Raw genomic sequence first — 26967 nt, forward strand, 5'->3', positions numbered from 1 at the left:
TTTGGATGCAGAAACAGATGCACATTTTGTATCCACGCAGGGCTCTACTGGAGAACTGCATTCAGTTCTGGGCACCACATTTCAGAAAAGATGCGAACAAACTAGAGAAGGCCCAGAGAAGACCAATAAATGCCTAGAAAACGTTACTTACGAGGGAAGATTGAAAGATTAAGGATTGTATAATCTGGAATAGGCATTTAAAAGTGTAACCATTTAAATGGTTAAACCATAAAAACGGTTTAAAAAATAAGCATCAGCTTATCGGACATTGCAGTTGCGTGCTGGTTTCCTGGCTTCACTGTGGACTCTGCAATATAACTGTTTTTATACTGCAGAACCAGCAGCAAAGCCAGCTTCCCGGGAGGACAGTATAAAGTTTATACATATAAGCTTTATACTGCAGAGCCTGCAGCATGTTTAGCCACTAGGAGTTTTAGTGGTTACATTTTTAACGAGTTTTTACCTTCCAAGTCTGGAAAAGAAGACTGAGGGGGGACGTAATAGCAGTTTTCAAGTACCTAAAAAGTTATTAAAGAAGAAGGGAGGAAAAAGTATTAACTTCTGATGATAGGACAAGAAACAATGGGCTGAAATTGCTTCAAGGGAGGTTTAGGTTGGACATTAAGAAAAACTTCCCAAGTGCCAGGGCAGTTAAACACTGGAATAAGTTGCCTACGGGGGTTGTGGAATCTCCACCACTGGAGACATTTAAGAGCAGGTTGGACAGACACTTGTCAGGGATGATCTAGAGGGTAGTTGGTCCTGCCAGCAGGGCACTGTACTTGATGACCTCTAAAGGTCTCTTCCAGTTCTAGGATTCTAGGATTCGGGTTAGCAGTTCTATCATGCCAAGCACCTTGGCAAAGTGGGTGTGCAAGTGAGATCAGCATCCGAAGTCCTCAGTTCATCACTAGACATCAGCGGAGAGCTCATGCAGACTGCTTACATTTAGGGTAGAGGTCTCCAACGTTTTTAAGCACAAAATCGCTTTTCGAATTTAAGTCTGTCCAGGATCTACCTCAAACCCAAATACCCTTGCCCTGCCCCTTCTCCGAGCCCCTGTTCCACCCCTTCGCCGAGGCCTCACCCTCCTCTCTCTGTGAAGATGGGGTACAAGGGAGGGGGACAGAGCGACATCAGTGCCTCCCTGCCTCTGTCTCCCCCACTCTGCACAATAAGTAGGAGGCTCCCAGGAGGCAGCTCTGAGGCAAGAGCCGCAAGGCAATGGGGTGGAGGAGCAGCTGAAGTGCAGGCACTTGACAGCCTCCCAGCCAAACCAGTCAGGATCACCTCTCAGAGGCTCCAAGATCTACGGTTAGGTCCCAATCTACTGGTTGGTGACCACTGATTTTAGGGTGTGGATGTGTGGCAAGCAAGTGTCTTTTTTAATGCTAATCAAGACTGTCCCAACCAAAACTCAAAGGACACGGGCAGGTAGGCACCATGACATTCAAAGCACCAAATTTTCCCAAATTCTGTGGTCCCTAGGCAGCTGTGTGCTGCTTGTGGAGCAGCCTCATTCTCTGTCCTCCCCTCCTGCTCATGGGCTGCACCCATCAGGGTAATCCCTCGTGGGGTGCAGGACCCGGGACACCCCTTTGCTGTGCCTCTATTCACCCCTTCTGCAATTGAATGTGGACTTGGGGGGAGGAGCTACTCCCCCCATTGCCCTGCCCCCTCTCCATGGTGGGGGAGGCTATGTCGAGTATCAACATTTCTAGGTATGGTCCTGCTCACCATTCTTACAGTCCTGTCTGTATTTGTTACATCAGCAGCACAAGAGAGCAGTGGTGTGCATGGTGCTGCCCTGCCAGATGCAAGGAAGAGTGGAAAGTCTTATATACCCTTGTGAGATTAAAGCGCATTCATCCATTGCCTGAGCAGAGTGATGCAATTTCTTCTCCCTGCTCTGTTTCTTTCTCAGTGTGATTTCTAGAGATAAGGGGGTTCAATGTCAGTGGCTTTTACAGTTATTCTCTCCCCCTCTGCCAAAGGGAAATCATTGGGGGTTTCGTTTTTTCCTTTTCAACCTTTACTCTGAACCCAGTGGTAGTCAGGATGGGACTCTGGCAGTTATTCGGGCAGATATTGCATAGCACAGTCTGAGACCTTACTGCTGAATCTTTACTTTTATTTCAGGAGCTTCCTGTAATGGGAGGTGTATGTATGACATAAAATGTATTGTGCATCTACTGCTACCTTTTGATGTTAATGAGCTGTTCTCTTTCACAGGCTGGCAGTGATGGTGAAAGCATAGGAAACTGTCCCTTTTCACAGAGACTCTTCATGATTTTGTGGCTCAAGGGAGTAGTGTTTAGTGTCACAACGGTTGACCTGAAGAGGTAAGAAACGCTGTTCCTCTGCTAAGTGTACGGTAGCTTCATTTCTCAGTTTGATGTATAGGTCCAGGTGTTCCAAATTTTACTTAGTTCCTCTGATTTCAAATACGACTGACTTCTTGCAGCAATCGCTGGGTCTGTTCCAAGGCAGTCTGATCTCTAAATCACTTACTGTAGAGTACTTATTTGGCGTTGCATCTCACTGCATGATGGATGCAAGGTCTTGCCTGGGTTGAATTCTCACATCTATTTGCATTATTGAAAGCCAGCTTTAATGTCTAAAGATGGCGTCTGTAAAGTTAATTCGTGGGATGACATGTTAATGGATGGTGCCTTAACCAATAACTGAAGAAGTAAAACAGGACACAAGCAAGAACTATAAATAATTAGTTCATAAATCCGGGTGAGAAGCTGATTCAGCCTTCTTCCATTATGAACAAATTCCTATGTTTGTTTACCTTTTTGAGATGTTGAGATTGGTCTCAAGGCCTCAGTTCCGTGTGTGTGTGTGTGCGCGTGCACATATATTTTTAATGTGCTGCACTTGATTGATCATCAATCTGGTAAACTTCTTTGCCATGCACAAAGGTTTAGATGATCAATGCTTCATTAACAGACCAACCATATTCCTGTGAGAGATGCTGTACTAACTGTATCTGCCTGACTAAATTGTGTCACACAACAAACAAAATGTAGTCCGGGGCAAATTTTCAACGTTTAGTTTTTTACAGCTTCATCCCCAGTTGAGTTAATATTTTTAATGCCTTCAATCTCAAGGACATGTCCTTTTAATCTGAATGGCGCAACACATTTCTGGTTAGAGCGAAACAAACACAGGACAGTAACCTAAATCAAATATTGTATCAGTGAGCTAGTAGAGAAATAGACATTTGCCAAAGGCCACCTGTAGTGTTTGTCATAAATAGGATACAAAATCAAGGATATTATGTCATCTAGATCACTGTATATATTCCTGGCTTACTAACATGGGATGAGTGGAGTATATTCTAGTAGGAATTATACCTGAGAATTTCTGTTGGGTGACAGTGAACGTTGGTAGACTTCCTGTGCCATACTACATAGAAAATCACTCAATATAATTAAACGTATTTTGTCATCAGGTACACACTACTAATATTTTCTAGACCAGATAAATGTTTCCTATCCAGTTTCTTCACAGAATGCACTAGTAGGTTAGTCTTACAATTAGCCGTTGAAAGTAAGTATTCTATTACAGGTGACATATGGTCTTGTACAAATATGAATTGCTTCATAATTCACTGCAAAGGTATTTTGACAAATGAAGAATCATTGGATGCATCATAAAGATCATCTGACCTACAGACAAACTACCTCTGGGTTTTGGGTAATTGGAGATTGTGGGACACAGCTTTTAGAATCCTCCTTTTCAGATGTTTGAGAGAAGTCCTGCTGTCCTCATGTAATAAAAACAATGATGACATTTTCACAAAGAGATGTTGGTAGAAGAAACACTAGAGAATGAGCAGAAATGCAATGTAATATAATCTGCTCTTTTTATAGTATTTAATCAATATCAGGTCTATATCAGCCTATGTCCATTTAAAACTGAAGAAACCCTGCAGGAAGGAAACGATTAGCTCAGATTACATGCTGAACCAAGTGATGGCAGAGCCAGAAACAAAACCAGATATCCTATTTCCCAGGCCTTGACTCTGGCTACTGGGTTTCCTAATGGTAAATTCAATACAGTTTTGTTTTAGTATGTGGTACAAAGGAAGCTTCATCATAAAACTACTTGAGGTTGAAAACAAGCATTTATCAATTTGGTTAACTTAGAAGTGGCAGAAGATGGGCAAGTCTATGGCAGTGTAGACTTTGATATCACAGACTTAATTTTTCCTGTTTGAGAGTGAAGAACATAATGCGTTGTGTTCTCCAAAGAAGTATGTGGATAAAAAAAGTTTGTCAAAAGGTCAGCATGAGACATGCTGAACAACCGAGTGAGTAGTTTGTAGCTTTTGATATTGCTAGCAATGGAATTAGAAACCTTTTAGCACCACTGAGTGAGGTGAACTCCAGACTGGTAATCCAGTGCGGGTATTTACTATTTCTCCATATAGCTATATGAGAGAGGGCACATTTAAAAGAAGTCTATTTGATATGACGGCATTTGTAGCAATGTTATAAAGTTCCTTTGGTTGGATAGGATTTCCTTGCAGATATAGGTGTTGCTTCTAATACACACAAACTAAATGCACTGAACATGCCATTTAATTTTGGTGGGGCTTGTAGAATCTCCAAGAAACCTGAGGCTTCTACTGGGTTTCAGCTCTGGGCTCCCTTGCATTTGATTGTCTACTCTCAAATCTCAGAGCAACGTTTGGAACAAAAATCAGAGGAGGCTCATGTTAATAGAACCATTATGGTGAAGTGTGTGTGTATCTGGGTCACTTCAAGTCATGTCACACAGTTATCAGTGCACAAGATTTCTATTCAGATCACTGTTTTTGTACCCTTCATATCTGGGCACTAATGAAAAAAATTTCAGGTTTAAATTGAGTGCAGGAGAGTTAAATTATCCTGTCTTCTTCTTAATAAGTCCTCCTAGTTCTGTAGGTTTTGACTTGAGGGTGGGAGGAAGCAATGTAAATTCAAAACTGAGAAATAGGATTAAAGCAGTTGGAATTTTGTTTTGCACCTGACCTTACAGTGATAACTGTGTGCTCTGTGATAGAGGGACACATCTGTGGTCACGAAGTAATTACAATCTTGAATCGAGGTAGTATAGCAAATTAACCCTTTGTTTTAAAGTTCAAAATAAGGCTACTGAAATACTTGTTAATCAACACTCCTGGATTACCAACTGCCTCGCAGTAGCTCCACACAAGAGGAATTGAATGTTCTGATTAAATTGGAGCCTTCTTTATTTTGGTTTTCTGCTGTGTGTCAAGATAAGAATGGGTGCTGGGATTTGTCTCCATGTTCATAATAGGGTCATTACAAATGGCTTGTAGGGATGCAGTTTCAAGGACTATCATAGGCTCTTTTATATTGTGTTTTTTCCAAGTCTAACTACTGTACATCTTTTTTAAGCTTCAATTTTCCAAATTTTGCTACTCCTGTGCTATTTCATTATGGACAATCACAAGCTTGTTTTGAATGTTAGATACTAAGAATATTTCACTCGTTAACTGATCTCACTAACCTAGAAATTGTGGGTATACTCGCAAACCATCCTTTTGTTTGGTAGTATAATACAATTTGTAAACAATAGCAGGCCTAGTTTGCAGTAACTAATTGTTTAGACTGTAAGGCCTGTGTTTGGTCATAAATGAAACCACTGGAGAACACCCACTGGAGCTCTAATTCAATTCTGTAGTTGTCTTAGCAGGTCATGGTTTGATACAAAAGTTCACAAACAAGTAACTTTGGGACACAGAACCAGAACTGAGGCCTATTTGATTTACTTTGTATGATGTGTATTTTCCTTTCCTAAACTGTGTTAAATATAGTACTGTGCAAACAAAAGAATATCTTGCAGTTCTCAGTTCAGATATTAGTTACTTGGGGCACAAGACAAAATATGCACACAGACTGAATTAAATGAGACATACCAGCATTTGAGTGAGGTCATACATGTCTTGCTTCTATGCAGTCAAAGACAGAGGCTCTATTCTTTTCCTTTTCAGTGACACAATTTCTTATGCGCAGGAATTTAACTTCTTCTGATGACTGGAGAAGGGTGCAGTGTATGAACTGTTAAGTTTGTAATAAAATTCAAGGCAAGCTTGGGTTCAATTGCATTTAGAAAGCCTGCTAGCATGAGTTTACACCTTTTAGTGTCTATTTTCAAAATACTCTCCGAATTTATAAAATTGACACACTGCCCATACTTACCCCCCACTCCTAAATATTTAAAGACTGCCCATACATAAAATCACTTCTCCAGTAGCTTGGGGAGGAGAGGGAAGGTTTCCTTTTTACCAATGTATTTATACCAGTATTTCTTGGCTCTTTGTTCCTGTACTGAGCATGTGTTGGATGAACACCACTCAATCATGCTGCCTGGGGATGCAAAAGAGTAGTTGATTAGTCAACTACCTGATAAGCCTACTCACGTTTCCCCCACCCTTACTGCCTCTATATCAGAGGCAGCAGGGTGGGGGGAAGCAGGAGCCGGTGCTGGAGGGAGCTGGCTTAAAAGCCAGTTCCCCCCAGCACCGTCTCTGCGGTGCAGGGGGAGCAGGGAAGGCAGAGGTGTAGGGCGCTGTGGTTCTGCCTTTTAAATTTAGTAAGAGCCTGGTGGCTCTTAGTGCATTTAAAAAACAGAGCTACAGTGGTCTGGACCTGACACAAGCCAAGCTTGCTCCAGTCCCGGCTCACATAGGGTCCTGGACTTACCCCTGCTATTGTATTGAGTACACAATTAATCATTTAACCGCTAGTCAGCATCCTTAATGCTGACCCCCTGCACTGGCATTTAACAGCTTTTGCTGTGCTGTTTGATTTTAACAGCTTGAGTCCACATAGCGCTGGTCTTGATCAATTCTCTGCAATTATTGTGAAGCAAGAGAGCTGAAGTTAAATTGTCTGCGCATTGACACATGATTAGGAACAGCTTTTATGCTTTAATTTCACACCCTATCATTTTAACCTTTGAGTGCAGACAAGTTATTTTCCTAAAATGTGGTAAATAGCCAGACTAGATTCCAGTTGTCGTCAGTTACTTAAATGGACAAATTACTGCAAATAAGGGCTTGGCCACACTGTGCTTTAATCTGCACCAGCTGGGATGTAAATTCTACTGTATACTGACTGGCCCACGTGGATTCTGCTAGTCCATGCTAATGGTTTGCTAATGTACATCTGTGTAGTCCTATTTCAGACACATGGGCCAGTTAGTCTGCAGCACACTGGTGTGCTCGTTAGAAGCCTCCTCTCTGTGCACAGAAGCCTTAACGTGTAAACTTCATATGGCCCATATCTGCAAATCGGAGTAAAAGTCAATATGGAGACTTTTTAGAAGCTTAGTGAAAGAAACAAAAGAATGTTTAAAGGTTTCTATTGGTGAAAGCGGACAGGTGCGGAGGAGCACATGGATCAGACAGACATCTCTTAGGGGAGGCTCTATTAATAGAGATGGTCTGTGTTCTAGTCAGGGAGAGAGCATGGAATTATGGGTCAGAACACATGGGACACAATCAAATGAAAGAGTCGAACATATCAGGAAATGGCAGACAGATAAATAGTGACAAATTATTAAAGTGCTTATACACAAATGCTAGAAGTCTAAAAAAATAAGATGGGTGAACTAGAGTGCCTCGTGTTAAAGGAGGATACTGATTTAATAGGCATCACAGAAACCTGGTGACGTGAGGACAATCAATGGGACACAATCGTTCCGAGGTACAAAATATATCAGAAGGACAGAACAAGTCGTGCTGGTTGGGGAGTGGCACTATGTGAAAGAAAATGTAGAATCAAATGAAGTAAAAATCTTAAATGATCCAAAATGTTCCATAGAATCTCTATGGATAGTAATTCCATGCTCCAATAATAAGAATATAGCAGTAGGGATACGTTATCGACCACCTGATCAGGATAGTCATAGTGACAACTATCAAATGCTAAGGGAGATTAGAGAGGCTATCAAAATAAAAAGCTCAGTAATAGTGGGGGATTTCAACTATCCCCATATCGATTGGGTACATGTCACCTCAGGACGGGATACAGAGAGAAAATTTCTTGATACCTTAACTAACTGCTTCTTGGAGCAGCTGGTCCTGGAACCCACAAGGGGAGAGGCTATTCTTGATTTAGTCCTAAGTGGAGCGCAGGATCTGGTTCAAGAGGTAAGTATAACTGGACTGCTTAATAATAGTAACCATAATGTAATAAATTTTAACATCCCTGTGGTGGGGAAAAATACCCCAGCAGCCCGACACTATAGCATTTAATTTCAGGAAGGGGAGCTACACAAAAATGAGGAAGTTAGTTAAATAGAAATTAAAAGTTACAGTGACAAAAGTAAAATCTCTGCAAGCTGTATGGAAACTTTTCAAAGACACCATAATGGAGACCCAACTTAAATGTATATCCCAAATTAAAAAACACACTAAGAGAACCAAAAGAATGCCACCGTGGCTTAATAATCAGGTAAAAGAAGCAGTGACAGATAAAAATATATCTTTTAAAAAGTGGACATCAAATCATAATGATGAAAATAGAAAGGTGCATAAACTTTGTCAAATTAAGTATAAAAATATAAGAAGAAAAGCCAAAAAGTAGTTGGAAGAACAGCTAACCAAAAGCCCAAAGTAATAGTAAAATGTTTAAGTACATCAGAAGCAGAATGTCTGCTAAACAACAAGTGGGGCCCTTGGACGATCGAGATGCTAACGGAGCCCTCAAAGATAATAGTCATTGCGGAGAAGCTAAATGAATTCTTTTGCTTCAGTCTTCACGGCTGAGGATATCGGGGAGATTCCCAAACCTGAGCCATTCTTTTTAGGTGACAAATCTGAGGCATTGTCCCGGATTGAAGTGTCTTTGGAGGTGATTTTGAAACAAATTGATAAACTTAACATTAATAAGTCACCGGGACCAGAAGGCATTCACCCAACTCATATGGGAAATGGCCGAACTATTAACTGTGGTTTATAACCTGTCCTTTAAATCAGCTTCCGTACCTAATGATTGGAAGATGGCTAACGTGACGCTTATATGTAAAAAGGGCTCTAGAGGTGATCCTGGCAATTACAGACCAGCAAGTCTAGCATCAGTACCAGGCAAATTAGTTTAAACCAGTGGTCTCCGACCTTTTTACACCCAAGATCACTTTTTAAATGACACAACAAGCCTAGATCTACCGCCCCGCCCCTTCCTTGAAGCCCCACCTTCTCTGTTCTCCTCCTCTCCATCACTTACTATCCCCAACCCTTATACTGCTGCTTTTTTTCCTCAATTTTTCTGTAGGAAGAGGTCTTTCCAACATTTGACCTGTCTAGACTGGACGAAATGTCAGAAAAAAACCTTTTTTTGGAAGCCCCCTTATTCCTCGTGGAAAGAGGAATACAGGGGTTACTGAAAGAGCATGTTTGCTCTTCTGCTAAAAAAAAGTGGAAGAACAAATGCATCCCTAGATGCGGAAGAGTTTTTCTGGGATACCTCTGGAATCCTGGAAAAATTCCTGCAGTCTAGCTGTACCCTCACTGGGTTGAGACAAGATGTGTGGCCTCTGGGGTGGGAATGAGGGGTTTGGGTGAGAGATGCAACTTCTGGGAGGGAATTTGGATGTAGGAGGAGGTGGAGGAGGGGATGCTGGCTCAGGGAGGGGACTCCAGGTTGGAGAGTGTTGGGGTCAGGTGGAGGGTTGGGGTACTGAGCAAGCCACAGTCTTGTGGATGTGAGGGTGCAGGAGTTTGGGCTGGGGGATGGGAGGGGCTCAGGGCAGGGAGGTTAGGAGTATAATGGGCTCAGGACACAGATTTGTGGTGTGTGGATGGTGTAGGAGTGTGATGGTAAAAGACTGAGGATGTGGGGGTGCAGAAGTTTGGCAATGTGAGAGGCTCAGGACGGGGTTGCAGTGTATGGTCGGGGGGGTGCAGGAGTGCTATGATGCTGTGGACACATGGGGGTTTGTTGGCCAGGCTTCATTTTTAAATATGTCAAACGCAAAAAGTTTCAGCATTGTTTTTATTTGAGAACCTGTTTTGATTCAGGGGTCACTGAAAAGTCAGTTGGGGCCATACAAGTGAGATGCTAAAAAAAAAATAACCCCTCCAAAGCATCACTAATGTGGCCCCAACTGTGCTGGTGGGAGCAGGGGACTGGTACTGGGGAAGGGTGCTAGTGATGCTGGGGCAGAGGACAGGGTGTCAATGGAGGCAAAGGACAGGATGCCAGTGGGAGTAGGGCCAGTAGGAACAGGGAGCAGGGTGTTGGCTGGGACAGGGAATCCTTGGCACGTGCCTTCCCCCCAGAAGAGGGAAGCTCCGGCAAGAGCCTCCTCCCAGGACCCCTACCTCCTCCCCTGCAGAGGAGGGGAGCCCCGGTGTGCGCCTCCCTTCCCCTCTCCCCCCCCCAGGAGGAAAGCCCTAGTGCGCGCTCCCCCCTGGGACTCCTCTTCCCTCCCTGGCACGCAATTCCCCTCCGGACTCCTACCTCCTCCCCTGCGGAGGAGGGGGAACCCTGGCACTCGCTTCCCCCCAGGACTCCTCCCCCCCTCCCCAGTGTGTACTTACCCTCAGGACTCCTACCTTCTGCCCTGCAGAGGAGGGGAGCCCTGGTGTGCGCCTCCCCTCCTCTCTCTTCCCCCCTGTCTCTCCGGAAGCCCCAGCATGTGCCTTCCTCTGGGACTCCTACTTCCTCCTGGCGCGCCATAGACCTGGAGAAGGGGAGAACGCGCACTTCCGGAAACCCCGGAAGTGGCGCGCAGCTGTCTGACTTCCCTCCACCCCATGGGAAGCCGGCAATACCTCCATTTTCAGAGGTAGGTAATGGGGCATCTTGGGTGTGGAGGGAATTGGTGGGGGGGGGAAGCTGAACGCCTCGCGATCAACTGGTCGAGCCCTCCCGATGGACCACTCGATCGCGATCGACGGTTGGTGACCATGGGTTTAATCTATAGTAAAAAATAAAATTGTCAGACACATGGATGAACGTAATTTGTTGGGGGAAAGTCAACATGGTTTCTGTAGAGGGAAATCATGCCTTATTAGTCTGCTAGAGTTCTCTGAAGGGGTCAACAAAAATGTGGACAAGGGGGATCCAGTGGATGTGGTATGCTTAGATTTTCAAGAAAGCCTTTGACAAGATCCCTCACCAAAGGCTCTTCAGCAAAGTAAGTTGTCATGGGATAAGAGGAAAGGTCCTTTCATGGATTGATAACTGGTTAAAAGACAGAAAACAAAGGGTAGGAATAAACGGTGTTTTCCGAATGGAGAGAAGGAACTAGTGGGGTCCCCAAACTGTTTGTCCTGGGACTAATCCTATTCAATTTATTTATAAATGGTCTAGAGAAAGGGGTAATCAGTGAGGTGGCAAAATTTGCAGATGATACCAAACTGCACAAGATAGCTAAGACCTAAGCAGACTGTAAAGAGCTTCAAAAAGATCTCACCAAACTAAGTGATTGGGTAACAAAATGGCAAATGAAATTCATGTTGATAAATGTAAAGTAATGCACATTGGAAAAAATAATCCCAACTATATATACACAATATGATGGGGACTAATTTGGTTACAACTACAGGCAGTCCCCGACTTACGCGGATCCGACTTATGTCGGATCCGCACTTACGAACGGGGCTTTCTCGCCCCGGAAGTCGGGGCGAGAAAGCCCCGTTCGTAAGCTGCTCCGGTGCCCCTGGTCTGCTGGAGACCGTCTCCAGCAGACCAGGGGCACCGGGCGGGTTCCCGCGCTTCTGAGGCTTTGCCAGAGCCTTAGAGCTTTGCCAGAGCCAGAGCCTTTAAAGCCTCAGAGGCACAGGACCCCCCCACGGCTGCGGCTTCAGTCCGGGAGCCTGTGGTCTGCTGGGGACGGTCCCCAGCAGACCACAGGCACCCAGATTGAAGCGGCAGCAGCGGCAGGGTCCCTCCCTCTGAGGCTTTGCCAGAGCAAAGCCTCAGAGGCTCTGCTCCCCGTGTCCCTGGTCTGCTGGGGAGGGGGGGGGCGCAGCTAGTGTGCTCCCCCCCCCCCCCAGCAGACCAGGCTTTTGTTTTGGACTCTGGGGCAGAGCAGCTGGGGCGCTGCCGATTGGTCCTGCAGCGCCGCTCTGGGCACTACTGGACCAACCCGGCAGCACCCCAGCTGCTCTGCCCCAGGTCCTGATTCAGCCGCTGCTGGTCAGTTTCAGCAGCGGCTGAATCAGGACCCTGGGGCAGAGCAGATGGGGTGCTGCTAGGTTGGTCCAGTAGCACCCAGGAGCAGCGCTACTGGAGCAACCCAGCAGCACCCCAGCTGCTCTGCCCCAGGCGTCCCCAAGTCAGCTTCTGCTGAAACTGACCAGCGCTGACTACAGGAAGCCCCAGGCAGAGTTGCTCTGCCCCGGGCTTCCTGGAATCAGCTGCTGATCAGTTTCAGCAGCAGCTGACTTGGGGACGCCTGGGGTTCTTAAGTTGATTCTGTATGTAAGTCAGAACTGGCGGTCAGTTTCAGCAGTGTCTGAATCTGGACGCCAGTTCCGACTTACATACAGATTCAACTTAAGAACAAACCTACAGTCCCTATCTTGTACGTAACCCGGGGACTGCCTGTACTCGAAAGAGATTTTGGAGTCATTGTGGATAGTTCTGAGAACATCCACTCAGTGTGCAGCAGCAGTCAGAAAGGAATAGAATGTTAGGAGTCATTAAGAAAGGGATTGAGAATAAGACAGTAAATATCTTATTGCCTCTATACAAAACCATGGGACGCCCACATCTTGAGTACTGCGTACAGATGTGGTCACCTCCTCTCAAAAAAGATATAGTGGCATTGGAAAAAGTTCAGAAAAGGGCAATAAAAATGAGTTAGGGGTTTGGAATGGGTTCCATATGAAGAGAGAGTAAAAAGACGGGGACTTTTCAGTTAGAAGAGACTAAGGGGGGATATGGTATAGGTCTATGAAATTATGATGGGTGTGGAAAAAGTGAATAAGGAAAAGTTATTTACTTATTCCCATGATGGAAGAACTAGGGGTCAACAAATGAAATTAATAGGCAGCAGGTTTAAATCAAAAGTAAGTTTTTCTTCACTCAGTGCACAGTCAACCTGTGGAACTCCTTGCCAGAGGATGTGGTGAAGGCTAGAACTTTAACAGGGTTCAAAAAAGAGCTAGACAGATTCATGGAGGTTAGGTCCATCAATGGCTATTAGCCAGGATGGGTAGGAATGGTGTCCCTAGCCTCTGTGTCTCTGGAGGTGGGTGATGGGCAGGATCACGTGAGGATTACCTGTTATGATCCCTCTCTCTGGGGCATCTGGTATTGGCCACTATCAGTAGACAGGATACTGGTCTAGATGGACCTTTAGTGTGACCCAGTATGGGCATTCTTATGTTCACTATATATACAAAAATGACTTTTGTTCTACTTTTCATATTAGGGCTGATACTAGGTCACTTTGCTGTCCAGTCATTTATAACCTGATTCTGTTTTCTGTAGTTTGTAGGATACAGCTTTTTAAGCACACCCTTGACCTCTCATTTTCACCGTCAAAGGAGTAAAGATAGACTGGTGAGCTCTTTTAAGGACATGCTACTGCATTCACAGGGTACATCTGCATTGCAACTGGGAAGCACCTTCCGCTCATGTAGAGCACTAAAATAGTAGTGTAGCCAGGTGCAGCTCATGCTAGTTGCTTGAGTTATAGACTTGCCTAGAACTTGAGGTACCCATTTGCTCAGTCAGCCTGAGCCACAGACCATACAACGCTCAGCTGTGCTTTTCTCTTAAGCGTGCCAGCTCAAACAGAGCTTGTACATACCTATCTGTCTGACCGTGCTGGGAAGCATGGTGCTGGCTTCAGTGTTACACATACTGAAAGGTGATCAAATAGCTTTGAGATTGTGGCTTTGAGGTAGTGGCTTGTATTTCTAAGATAAGTATGATCTAATGGTTAGCATAGAAAACCGAGGGCCATAACTCCTGCATCCTATTCCGATTCTGTACTGTCTAACTTGAACCTGAAACTCTGTGCCTGTTACCTCATTTGTAAAATAGGAGGAGGTAAATATCCCAGTATTTGAGGTTTTGTTCGTAAAGTGCTTTGAGATCTTTGGATAAAATGTGACATGTTGACCCAATATTCTATACTGCCCAGGTGTCTTCCTCATGCTTTGCTTTCACATGTCAGTTTTATTTAAGGACACAGTGTAGCTAAAACTGTCATTTGAAATCATGTAGGGACCTTCCCTGTTGCTAGCTCATTAGCGTGCAGTTCTGTCTGTTTCTGAAAGTAAACCTTCTCTTTGATAGCATTATTGCAACCCCAGTGGTTTTGGCTGCATTTGTTTAAAATAAAAATTCCTGAAAAGGGATGTCATCCAGCCAATGTTTAAAATTGGAAAGGAGCCATGCTGACTTCCTGCAGTTGTGGGTATACAGAGCTGTTTCAATAGAAGGTTGAGATAGTAAGTAACTTGCAGAGCTCTGTGGCTAAGACAGTGGGGAGAAAGGACAGAGATTCATAGTGCTCTGCAATGAGTGAGAACTACTTGCAAGGTTACAGTTGCCATACTTGCCTGAATATCTGACTTCTGGCATCTGGACTACAGGAGGGCATTACGATTGACACCGAGGTGCTTGAGTATTGACCATGGAGCCTCTGGTTCAGTTTGGCCTGCAATTTCAGCTGCTTGTCATTCACAGGGATGCTTATAGCAAAAGTACAAATGACTCCATATACATCTGCCAAAGCATTCGAGCCTTTTTATGGCTATTGCTGCTTCCTCTGTTAAAGGACTCATGCTGTAGCCCGGGAATGAAATCTAGCAGGTCTTCACTTTGGTGTGTCTGATTTCTGCAGTACTAGCTGGTAACTCAGTATAGTTTTTCTTGTTTAACTAGCCACACAACTCTGTGTTTTTGCACAGCAGTTTGAAACAATCTTCTTGAAACTTACTGCTGCTAGCATTGTTACGCTGACCAGTGTGGACAGTAGGGATGTAAAATTCCGTTTTATTGGTTAAATGCAATGTCACCAATTCATTTAACTGACTAAAATGGTTTGGGTTAGCGTGGGCCCTGCTACAGACAGAGGCTGCTTCAGCCCAGCTGCTCCTGGCTTCTGCGCCAGGGCTGCTGCTGCAGCTGCTAACCCCCATGTGGGGCAGCCTGAAGGGGCTGCTCCCGGGTGCTGGTTAACTGTTACTCCTTCAGCAGTTACCCATTAACATCCCTAGTAGACAAGGGGTTTCCTTTGAGATGTATGCAGTATATCACACCCTAACGCAGTGGTCTCCAACCTTTTTACACCCAAGATCACTTTTTAAATCTCAGAACAGGCGAAGATCTACTGCCCCGCCCCTTCCTTGAAGCCCCGCCCTCTCTATTCTCCTCCTGTCCATGACTTGCTATCCCCAGCCCTTCCTTACACACTCTGATAAACAGTTTATTTTTAAATTACGCGATACATACTATTAAAATCACGTGTTTATAGTTATGAAATAAATGGTTTGTTTTTTATTCATGCTATTTAAATCTAAAATGAAGCATTTATAATTATACATTTTGTGGGGACAGAGTACTGTGGCTGGAGGCAGGGGAGAGGGAACAGGGTGCTGGGAGGGCAGAGGACAGGGTTCTGCAGCAGGGGACAGAGTGCCAGTGGGGACAGAGTTCGGGGAGTGGGGACGGGAGTGGGGACAGAGTTCGGGGACTGGGGACAGGAATGGGGACAGCATTCTGTAGTTGAGGATAGGGGAGTGGGATACCAGTGGAGGCAGAGAGTCCCCTGCATCTCCCCCCTCCCAGCATTCCCCCCCCAGGGCCGACCCCCAGGGAAGCCCTGCGCGCGTGCCTGCCCAGGGGGCCGAGCCCCCCACACGCGCCTGCCTCGGGGCCAATCCCCCCATGCAGGAAAGCCTTGCGTGCGCCTGCCCAGGGGGCCGACCCCCCCACCCGCACAGGGAAGCCCCGTGGGCGCTTGTCCCGGCGCCAACCCCCTCCCCGTGCCGGGAAGCCCTGGGGCTAAACCCCCGCGCACTGGAAGCCGACACTACCTCCGTCTTCTCTCGAGGTAAGTAGTGGGGCTTCTGGGGGGTGGGAGGGAAATGGGGGCGGGGCTGACAGGACGCCTCGCGAGCGACTGGTCGAGGCCTTGAGATCGACCAGTAGCTCGCGAGCGACCGGTTGGTGACCACGGCCCTAACGTCATCTAAAGCATGCAAATAACCTCAAATTCCTATTTATACTTGTCAGAGGAATTATTCTGGGTCATAAAGAATCACTGGCTTAGTCTAGGATTTAACTTGCATTGTTGATACATAGTATTGCAATTCATGTTTGAGTTAAGACTGTCTCAGTATTCTATGGCGGTTTCTGATGGGAGAAAATTTAAAGGGCACTCTTTTCAGACAATACTGTGGATTCAAAGCCTGCATCCTTTATTCCCATTCCCCGCATTCCTCAACTTCAGTGTTCGAACTTCAGTCCTCGAATGTCTGTGTGCTTCCTTTGTCTGTGCTACAAATGAAAAAGCAGATGTGCAAACACACCTTGCATTAAAGGAGTAAATTATGCAAGCTGGAGTGAATGTGAGTGTAGCTGGCACATAGCTTTTAGATGCTGCACACCTGCAGTGTCACATCCTATCATCACTACCAAGTAAGGGGAAAGGAGAGCAGCCAAGAGCCCATAAAATAAATTGGCTAGGCTCGACAAGAAATACAGCAGGAAAGGCATTCTGGGTATATACCCCAGAAAGCAAGAGTTGTCACTGAATTTCTTTCTAAAAAGACTTAATTTTAGACACATGCATGTGTTTAACTTGATAATGTACTCACCTCTGTAGAATCAAAGTACTTATGACTATGTCACAGAGACCCATCTGTTTCCACCAAGTCCATAGTTCTCGCCAGGAAAATGTTTCCCCAATATTTACATACAAAAAATAAATCGCCTCCTATTCTTAGAATTGTTGCAAGGGCACACTTTCCTCTTCATGCTTTGTTGTTGACAAAGATGGCATGTGTGGGGTTTTGTTTTATTTCTGGTTTAATTTATATCCATCAGGAAAAATGTGGATGTGGAGAGGTAGAGGTATGAGAGATGCAGACAGGTTCTGTGCAGGTTGCTACATGTGCAAACATGCATTGAGGGTAAAACAGACCTGGAGGTGAGGAAGGAAATTGCAACCGTAAATATCTCAAAGTAACTATGTACAATAGAACCTAAGAGTTACAAACACCAGAGTTACAACCTAACCAGTCAACCATACACTTCATTTGGAACAGGCAGTATGCAATCAAGCAGTAGCAGACAATCCCTGCCCCGTATGCGAATGCCCCCCCCCCCCAAACCAAAACCACAAATACAGTTTGGTATTAAGCCCAAACTACTAAACATTTTAAAAGCTTAATTGGCCAGGTAAGGAAATTGATTTTGTACTTTTTTCATTTAAATTAGAATGGTTAAAAGCATGTTTCTTCTGCATAGTAAAGTCTCAACGCTGAATCAAGTCAATGTTCCATTATAAACTTTTGAAAGACCAACATAAAGTATTTAGCATTACAAATATTTCAGAGTTACAAACAATCTCCACATTCTGAGGTGTTCATAGCTCTGAGGTTCTGCTGTATTCTACTATTCCTACGTAGATCTGAAAGCAGCTAAACTAAAAATAAAAGCAAATGTGAAAATACCACAAATTAAAATGACAACTTTGGCAGTGTAGTTCTCATAAAATCCCAAAGCATTGAGCTCCTCTTCATGTGCTGTTGCTTACTTAAAGCACCTCGGCACCACAGAGGGTCTTGTTAACGCTACTGGCTGGGCAGAGTTGGCACATAGAGATACTGCCAGAGGCCACCATCTGAGATTGGAGGTAGTGCTGATAGCTAGAATCATGGCTGTACTGTGCTTACTTGTTCCTTTTAAAATGGTTTTGTATCATGTTTGTATCCCACCATAGGAAACCAGCAGACCTTCAGAACTTGGCTCCGGGGACTCATCCCCCTTTTATTACCTACAATGGTGAAGTGAAAACAGATGTGAACAAAATTGAAGAGTTCCTTGAAGATGTCTTGTGTCCACCCAAGTAAGTGTTGTGGAGGAAATTGTCTCTGGAACTGGCTATTTGGTAACAGTAGTCTTCATGGTGTCTGGTCTCAGGTTTGTGGGTGTTGCTCAGTTTTAAACTCCTTTTTAGGGAGAAGCTACGGGCAATAAATAGTGCAAATATTTGCTTGCTAACCAAGTTTAAAATGCTTTCCATGTCGTCAAACTGAAATCTGAATTTTTATAATATGAATGGAGGCCTTAAGTACTTTAGTCAAACCCTCTATTTGTCATAAATACCCATTTGTTTAGGAAGAAATCAACATGGAAATACGAGATATTATCTGTAATCAATGTTTCTAATTTTATACCTGCATGTTTGAGCCTGCATATTTTTTATTTTTGCTGTTTAAGGGTGAAGTTGTGTGCGAGAAGGGAGGCAGGATACTTAGGCCATGCTAGTATGAGTGTACTTGTAACTGAAATGGGGTCCCACTTCATCACAGGGCTAGAATCATCCATTAAGTTCAGACCATTAGGAAAACCCATTTTCTGGTGACCTTTTTTTTGCAAGATTTGTATTTGCAGAAATTCTTCTAAAACTCAGTGAAAAGGCATTATTCAGCTTCTGGTTGAAATGAAAAGTTCGTTTCAAATGAGGATGGTAAATACCAGTGACCCACATGTTTTCCGTTGGAAGGCTTTTTTGCATTCCTTCCTAGTTTACTGAATAGGAAAAAAGCTATGTATACGTTGCAGAATCAGTCCTGTCTGAGTGCATGTTGTCAGTAGCTGGTTTTTGCTTTCTGTGCCAAAGACAGAAGACTTTCTGTGGTGGAGGCCCTTCTTGCCACACACACCTTGAGATGACCCTGCTACTAAATGTGCATGTGAGGTGAAGGCTGAGCCTTAAGCCGGTTACACTTGTGGTGGAAAGATGTGAAATACATGCTTAATTCATTAGAGTATATAGAGGAAGAGCAGGAAACTGTCAAGTATCCTTTAAACTCCTGGCTTTCTACACCTTCAACAAGCAGACTCTGGTGGTGATCAGATACCTTCTGAGCTTTCAGGAAGAGAAAGCATTTCTGCACCATCACATTTTTTTCTTCTCTTGTTATGGAATCTTGGGGTCAATGACCACTTATCTTCTGGGACAGCTGGTTTTAAGTTACATGTTTTTAAAAACTCTCCTGTCCCTTGGACTGGCAAGACTAACAGAGCAAAGCAGACTGTGTATGGTGGCCTAAAGTTATTCTGCTTTGTATAAAGCCCTGTTTTCCATTCACTGAGCCCTGGTGTGTAGCGATAAGAGGAGCAGCTTTCCACTGGAGATTTCTGTGCTTGTTGCAGAAAGCAGAAGTATGTAATTATAGCCTCTACTTCATGGTGGTTTAAGAGAACCCCGAGCAAGACTTGTCCAGTTCTCTTCAAGTGAAAGATTCATTGGGTTAGATGTGTTCTTGACTGTCCATAAGACAAGTCTTCTCTGTTTTCTGAACATAAACTTTGCTTTTAAGAATATTTTGAATTGAATTACCATCTGCAAATATTTTAATATTTTTGGAGGTGACATGCACTATGTAGATGTATGAATAAATGAACTGAGGTATTTTTATCCCGTGTAGGAATGGGTCAGAAAGTTAAGGTTACGAAATGTCTGTTTCTTTAAGATGAGAACTATTCCCTCAAACATCCCAGTCTACCTTAAGCTGTTTTTGGAATAGAAAAGGGCCATTGTGTCTATTCAGCCATCTGAAAAAAAGTCAAAAGGACTGATCAGTTACCACTGAAATTGTTTTACTGTGTACTCTAATAAAGCAATGTCTTGTTGATCAGAAAGAGTTTATTTTTTTATCTAATTTTTTTCTGGTTGAATTTGATTGTAAACCACTTGAATCTTGACCACTGTTTTGTGCATAATTCGGAAAATGCTCTCCTTACCTAATGTGTGAACCCAATGTATAATCTGCAGTGGATTGCACTTTTTATAGGGAAGTCTAGGGTAGGGATGTAAAAAAGTGGTTAAAAATGTAACCGTGTAACCACTAAAACTCATAGCAGTTGGATGTGTCGCGGGCTATGTAGTATGAAGCTTAACTAAGCTTTATATTGCAGCTCCCGCAGCAAAGCCTCCCCAGTTTCAGGGAGGAGGAGGCTTTGCTGCAGCAGGGAAGCTCCCTCCCCAAGAGTAGTGCCAGAATGTAACCTCGAGTGGGGAGGCGGCCAGGCCCGCCACGGAGAGGGGCCACTCTGACAGGGCCCGTGGGGCTGGGGCAGGCCCCTGCCTGAGGCAGGCAGGGAGCTACTCCAGCTCCTACTGGTTTAACTGGAACCAGCAAGCCTCACCCATTAACTGGTTAATCGTGTACATCCCTGCTCCAGGGATAGTTAGTGGTCTCCACTTAAAGGTAGGTCTGTGCAAAAGCTTGGATCTGAACTCGCACCTCTGAGGCTGTTCAAAGTCCACGTTACACTTGGAGGAATGACCTGTATGCGTGTGGGTTCAGCTCACCTTACGGCATGTCTGCATGCAATGAGGTGTGACTGCAGCACATGTAGGAATTGTTTGAGCTAACTTTCATGTGCCGTGTAGACATACCCTGCATCTCAATGGATAGTCCATGACTGGGAGGGATTTGGAATTAAAAATGCTATTTAAAATCCCTAATTTTGGTATAAGTCCTGTAGCACCTTAGAGACTTATATATACACACACGAGAGCTTTTATGGGCAAAACCCACTTCCTTGGATGAGCTTGAGTGGAGAAAAAGGGGAGGCCCTTACAATACCTAAATTTTAGCTTTGACTCCAAATGTAATTTACATGCTGTATAATCTTTTTTATAGTCTCCATTGGAATTTGGCAGGTCCTCTGGTAATCCTTAACTCAGAAATAAGCACTGAAGTGTTTCAGAATTCCAGGTCCTGACTCATGTTATAGATAGTTTAGTCACATTAAGATAAGTCGGAAGAACATGTTAAAGGGGCATTAGGCTTAAGCATAATTTGTTTTTTAAAAATTCTTTGCATGTTATCTCGATACCAATTTAAGTTAATAAAACTGAGTTTACCTTTCACTGTTTATGCTGTTCATTATTTGCAGATAATTGAATTTTACAATGGAAGTAGAACAGCCAGTTTCAGAATTAGTAGTCAGTTTCATTTTCTGATTTTGATTGCTCTGTTTCAGTGCAAATGTTGCAAATGTTTAAATCAACATAAAAACAAGTTGTCCTATGGCACCTTAGAGACCTTATTTGGGAATCCGCTTTCATGGGTAACAACCACTTTGTCAGATGCATACATGTCTTCCTATTACCCACAAAAGTTTATGTGCAAATAAATCCGTCTATAAGGATACGTCTACACTACACCCTTAGCTCAAAATAAGCTATGCAATTTGAGCCATGCAAATTGCGCAGCTTATTTCAAGTTAATTTTGAAATATCTTATTTTGTAATCTGGTGCTTTCTACAAAGCACCAAATTTTGAAATAAAACGCTATTCTGAAACGTCCCTTAATCCTAGTGGAACGAGGTTTACAGGGACATCAGACTATATTTCGAAATAATGGGCTTGTTTCAAAGATGCGGCATAGCTATTTTGGTGCACCATAAGTATCCCAAAATAGCACTGCAGTGTAGACATACCTTAAGATGCCACAGGACTCCTTAATGTTTTTGCAGATTCAGACTGACGGCTACCCCCTGAGACTAATCATCGCAGCTTATTGATATGTTTAAAAAAAAATGTAATCATTTTCAGGACCAAAATTTAGGTTAAGATCCAAATGGAAATGTTTTGGGGGTTTAAAAAAGGTGCACCTAATATAGAGCAGTTGTTTTCAACCTTTTTTCATTTGCAGACCCCAATACATTTTTGAATGGAGGGATTGACTCCTTTGGAAAGATTAACTAGATATTTTATTCCACGGGTCAGGTCAAATCCACTGATGTGCTGTGTTAATAACCAAAGTAGAGTGTACACGTTTCTTTGCCTGCTTAATTCTAATTAATACATGATTGGTCATACTGTTTTAGCTGAGTATTGCAGTAGAATTGCTATTGAATATTTGCTCACAAACGGCTGCATCTTTCTGCTTAGATACTTAAAGCTTTCACCAAGGCACCCAGAATCAAACACTGCGGGAATGGACATCTTTGCCAAATTTTCTGCGTTTATCAAGAATTCCAGACCGGAGGCCAATGAAGGTAGGAGACATTATTCCTGTAATCTCTAATGTCTGGTATTTCATCGGGTTTTGGGAACGGCAATAGCAGCGGTCTGGTTTTTAAATGTTAATAGTTTAGTACTGTTTTTTCCTCTGTTTACATCTTTATTTGTCCTTTCTACAAGGTAACAAGAGTGTGTCCAGGCATCACTGGTGATGTCCACAGGTAACTTCCCTCAACTAGACATCCCTTTTAATCCAGCATTGCTCAAAGTGGTCCGCAAAACTACTCTGAGAAACATGCTAACTGGCCGCGCCGGTTTGTTTACTTACCGGTGCCGTGGCCACAGAACCTCATGGCTCCCATTGGCTCCGGTTCACTGTTTGCAGCCAAGGGGAGCCTCGGGATGTGGCGTTCCGGCCTACGCTGCTTCGCACAGCTCCCTTGGCTGCAAATAGCAAGCTGGAGCCAATGGGACCCACGAGGCTCCGTGGCCGCAACACCAGTAAGTAAACAAACAGGGTTGGCCAGATAGCATGTTTCTCAAAGTGGTTTCACAGGCCACTTTGAGAAACGAAGCTTTAATCTGATTCTGCTTTATTAAAAGGCTTGTCTACACTGCCGCTTACTGTGCTGTAACTTTCTCACTTAAGGATGCGAAACCCTCTCCCTCCCTGAGCACAGCAAATTACAGCACTCTATAGCACCAGTGTGCAAAGCACCTTGTGGAGGTGGCTTACCTACAGCGCTGGGAGAGCGCTTTCCCAATGCTGGTGCCGTGAGCTCACTGTTACAGCTGCACTTTAAACTTTAGGCAAGGTCAAAGCCAAGGGCTACCCAGGTCACTTCTTTGAAAGGTGGGTTTAAACGACATAAAGACACTGCTTAAGGGCAAATGAAGGTTTTGTAGACAGCGCGGCATGGGACAACACCAGCAGTACTTCCACTCTGTCCTCATCCCACAACACTTCATCTCACTTCCTTTTCTCTCCTAGGAGCAGCCAGTGTCGGTTACTAATTCTGGACTAATTTGATGGTCTTATTAATTGAGGGGTTCATGAATTGCAATTTGTTACTATTGGTACCGGTAGTGGACCTGCCCTTCATTGCTGGTGCATTGTGGGGGTGTAAAATGCTCAACAAAGCTGTTTTAGTTTGTAATGGCTGATTGTCAATCTGAAATCCTGGGAATCAAAATCTCCATGATTGAGCAGGTGGCTGTTAGTCTTTTGGGTCATTGATCTTAGAGCGGTGACTCTGAGTCTACCTTGAGAGAACAAGAACAGTAAGGCTGCCTAGCCTTGCTGACTGTCTAGGCCAGGGCTACTCAACACGTGGGCCGTTTGTTTGCAGCCCGCAGTGCGGTTTGGGTTCACGTGGGACTCAACACATGGCTTGTGGGTGGGAGCCAAAACAAAAAAGTTGTCAATATAAAGCTCTTCTCTTTATATGCGTTTTAGTAGTTAAATTCCTGGACTGTCATCGCTCATTAACAGTGCTGTTGTATGGGTGGAAATGGGGTAAATATTGCATTTTATTAATAGCGGCAGAACTGACTTAAATAGGGCCAGCCTGTTGTGTAGTCCTGCCTTAATCTTTGCATTCATGCCCATCAGTGTGAAAATCTATTTGCATATATTTGCATATATACTTGCATGTATATGCAACCTCACTTAAGTTGCAGTCCTCAGCATGTGCTGTGAGTATCATTGTGGCCCCTGGGGCTTCCAGAGTTGAGTAGCCCTGGTCTAGGCTGTTGTAAATGTGCATTTTGGGAATTTTGCCATGTCATGCAACTCCTTTAAAATGTGCAATGATACTCAATTTACCCCCCAGGCAGCCTTCCTGTGCCATGCTCTAAGCTGACTCATGTAGCTAGTGCATTCAACATTGGGCTTTTTAATCAGATGTACAGTAAACTTATGGATGTCTTGGTCAGTTGGTCACGCTTTTAAACTGACAATGCACCTTTCTAGTTAATCGCCTTTATTTTGAAATATTCTGTGTACTTAGAGACATGTTCCACCCTGGACGCTTACTGTGGATTCCTCATTGGGAACTACTGGCTTAAAATTCAGAGATGCTAAGTATGCACAATTCCTCTTAAGTCATTTGAGGTTGTTGGTATTCAGCATACTTCCGAAAATCCAGCCCAAGATGTGCATATAGGCAGACATTGACTCTTATTGTGTATACCAAATAGTATTCAAAACAGACCTGGACTGGTTAGTAATTCTTGGCAACTCACTGAAAAGCAGAAATGTGAAAAGCATTGATACAGAAGTGCTGTCCATGATGGAGTTAAGGACTTGTATGTGTAAGCGGAGTTTTAATTTTAATCAGAATGTGCACTAATCCTGAAAGTGTTCATTGCCTCCCTCCCTCCCACCGTCAGAACCTACCCCTCTCCCCCTGCAAGAAGTTCTCAGGTTAAGCATGGTGCCTCTGGAAACTGGGGAGCATTTAAGAATTAAAGTTTTCATAGGCCCATTAATGCCCCCTGAAACTTTTCTCGGTTATGAAATGAAAGTATCAGTTTAATATTAAACATCTGTAACTTCACATTTCTCTTCCTTTCTATCTTGTATCTTGCTGCTGCTTGTTTCACCTTTGGTTTCTCTGAGCAGCTCTTCCCTAGAGCTAGCTGGTCTAGCAAATACAAGCTGCTGTCATCCCAGTTGGTATCCTGCTGTTCAAAGGTCAGTTGCATTCTTTACCTCATCCAGGTAGCCTCTGCCAGCTGGAGGTTTGTAAATCTAACCTGGGCGCACTGAAATGGTGGCTGAGTTGTCACGGGTTCTACTTGGAAGTGATGACCACAGACCTGCCAGAAGCCACAAAGAGTAAATAAAATTCAAATGCCCGTCACAAAAGAGCAAGAAATGAGGCTGGTTAAATAAACAGTCTTGCTCACGCTTGCTAACAGTCCATATGCTAGTGCATTAATGAGCAGATGTCTGATAGTCTCTTACAATTATTGATTCTCTAGTGCACCTACTCCACAGTATCCAGACTATTAATGTGATCTGTAATCAGTCACATACACTTGAAAAAAATATATTTTACCCCTAAAAACCAGATGTTAATTTTTAGGGTATGGTTTCAAACTTGTTGCGTAATGGCATAAAACCAGCTCATTATGTCTCTTACGGCACATAATCTGGCCCCTCTTTATTGGGGTTGACATCCAAAGAGTGTGTGTTTTACAAGAGACCCCAAATCCTGGTTAACATGCAGCTTCTGAGGAACTGTCTTGATAACTGGGATGGTTGCTCGTTCCAGAAGACTGACCAGATTTGAAAGTGCATAGTAGAGTAATTTTTGCAGTCCATACTATTAGACTAGAAGCTGTTGCAGGGGTGGGCTGTAATTTTTGATGGGGGGGGGAGGCACTCCAAGAATTTGGTAAGTGGTCAGGGCCGGTATTTTTCTGTGTAATTAATGGAGGCACGGGGTCTGAGGTGGACCTTGGGTACAAGCGGGAGCTCTGAGTAGGGGATTCAGATGCAGGATGGGATGCTTGGTCTGGGATGGAGTTTGGATTCAAGAGGAGGGTTCTGACGAGGGATGTTAAATATCAGTTAATTGAATAGTTGAGTGAGCTCAAGAACTCTTATCGGCAGGGCTTGACAAGCGGCAGTGAGCCCCGCCGCGCCATGGCGCCGTGCCGGGCTAAAATCTGCTTGCCACGGGCGAATAGATTGCCCTAATTGTCGAGCCCTTCTTATCAGTTAGTGGACTATTCTATAGTCCCACGGGGTGGGGCCAGCAGCCAGTGCGCTCCGGCCTCATTCCTGAGGAACCCCCTGCCACTCCGTGCTGCCGCCTCGGTATCAGAGGCAACAGTGCGGGGTGCCAGGTGGGAGCTGGTCTGTGAGAGGAACCAGTTTAAAAACCAGCTCCCCTCACGGACCAGCTGCCTGTCACTCTAGTCTAGGGTGGGTCTGAGCTCCTGGACCCAGTGTGAGCCAGAACTGAACTGGGCTGTCTACCCACCTGGCTCCCAATACATTCTAAATGCAGAGCTGCTGCAGGGGTAGGTCCCAGACCCATTTCACGCCAGGACTGAGCCAGCCTGCTAAAAAATGTACTGGCAAGTAGGGGGGAGAATGCATGTCGGCCATAGCATTAATCTATGCTCAAAGCCAGTGTGTGTGTGAATGGCACACGCCTTTTGGGGGGGAGGGGTTGTCTCCTCACCCTGTCGCTGCCCCCAGCATCGTCCTTGCAGCCTCCCAGTGGCCATGGCAAGGGAAGTGCTTGCGGGGGCATACAGCACGTGGAACCTTCCTGGTCCCCTCCCCCAAGGGGCGCACCTGCCACGCCGTGCAGGCATGCATGTGCTGGCCCCAGCAGCTGGCCACTTTGAGCAGTGTGCGTGGCTGCGGCCACCAGGGAGCCTGCCTGAGGGTCACGCTGGGCTGTGGAGATCCAGATCCGGCCCGTGGGTCGTATTTTGCACACCACTGAGCTATCTGGTCCTCTGTCGGAGTGCTCACTACTGGTCAGCCAGGATTTTGAGTAAAACTCGCCCTTTCTTCTCTCTTGCATTGTTGCTGCCAAGAGTAACCATCTACCCTCACTGACCTCAGAATGACATAACCAATCAGGGCTGAAGGCATAATGGGGTGTTCAGTTTGCAACATGTAGACCTTAGACTGAATTACTTATTGGTAAATCAGAATTCCTGGTTGCCAAGCAACCTTCTGCCCCAGGGATCTATTATAGCAGCTGTGTTCAAGAAAGCAATCTTCCCAACAACTCTGCTCTGTG

General features: G+C 44.4%; 1 protein-coding gene across 1 annotated transcript in view; it reads left to right on the plus strand.

Annotated features, from left to right (window-relative positions):
- Positions 1-26967, plus strand: part of CLIC4 (CLIC family member 4) — a 74546-nt gene that overhangs the window by 37365 nt on the left and 10214 nt on the right. The window contains exons 2-4 of the mRNA XM_075908838.2: positions 2233-2342; positions 17935-18060; positions 22127-22233. Of these exons, the coding sequence (XP_075764953.1) occupies positions 2233-2342; positions 17935-18060; positions 22127-22233 (343 nt within the window). The remainder of the gene's footprint in view (positions 1-2232; positions 2343-17934; positions 18061-22126; positions 22234-26967) is intronic.

This window comes from Pelodiscus sinensis, chromosome 26 (genome assembly GCF_052426305.1).
Source record: "Pelodiscus sinensis isolate ZL-2025 chromosome 26, ASM5242630v1, whole genome shotgun sequence".
Classification (NCBI taxonomy): Eukaryota; Metazoa; Chordata; order Testudines; family Trionychidae; genus Pelodiscus; species Pelodiscus sinensis.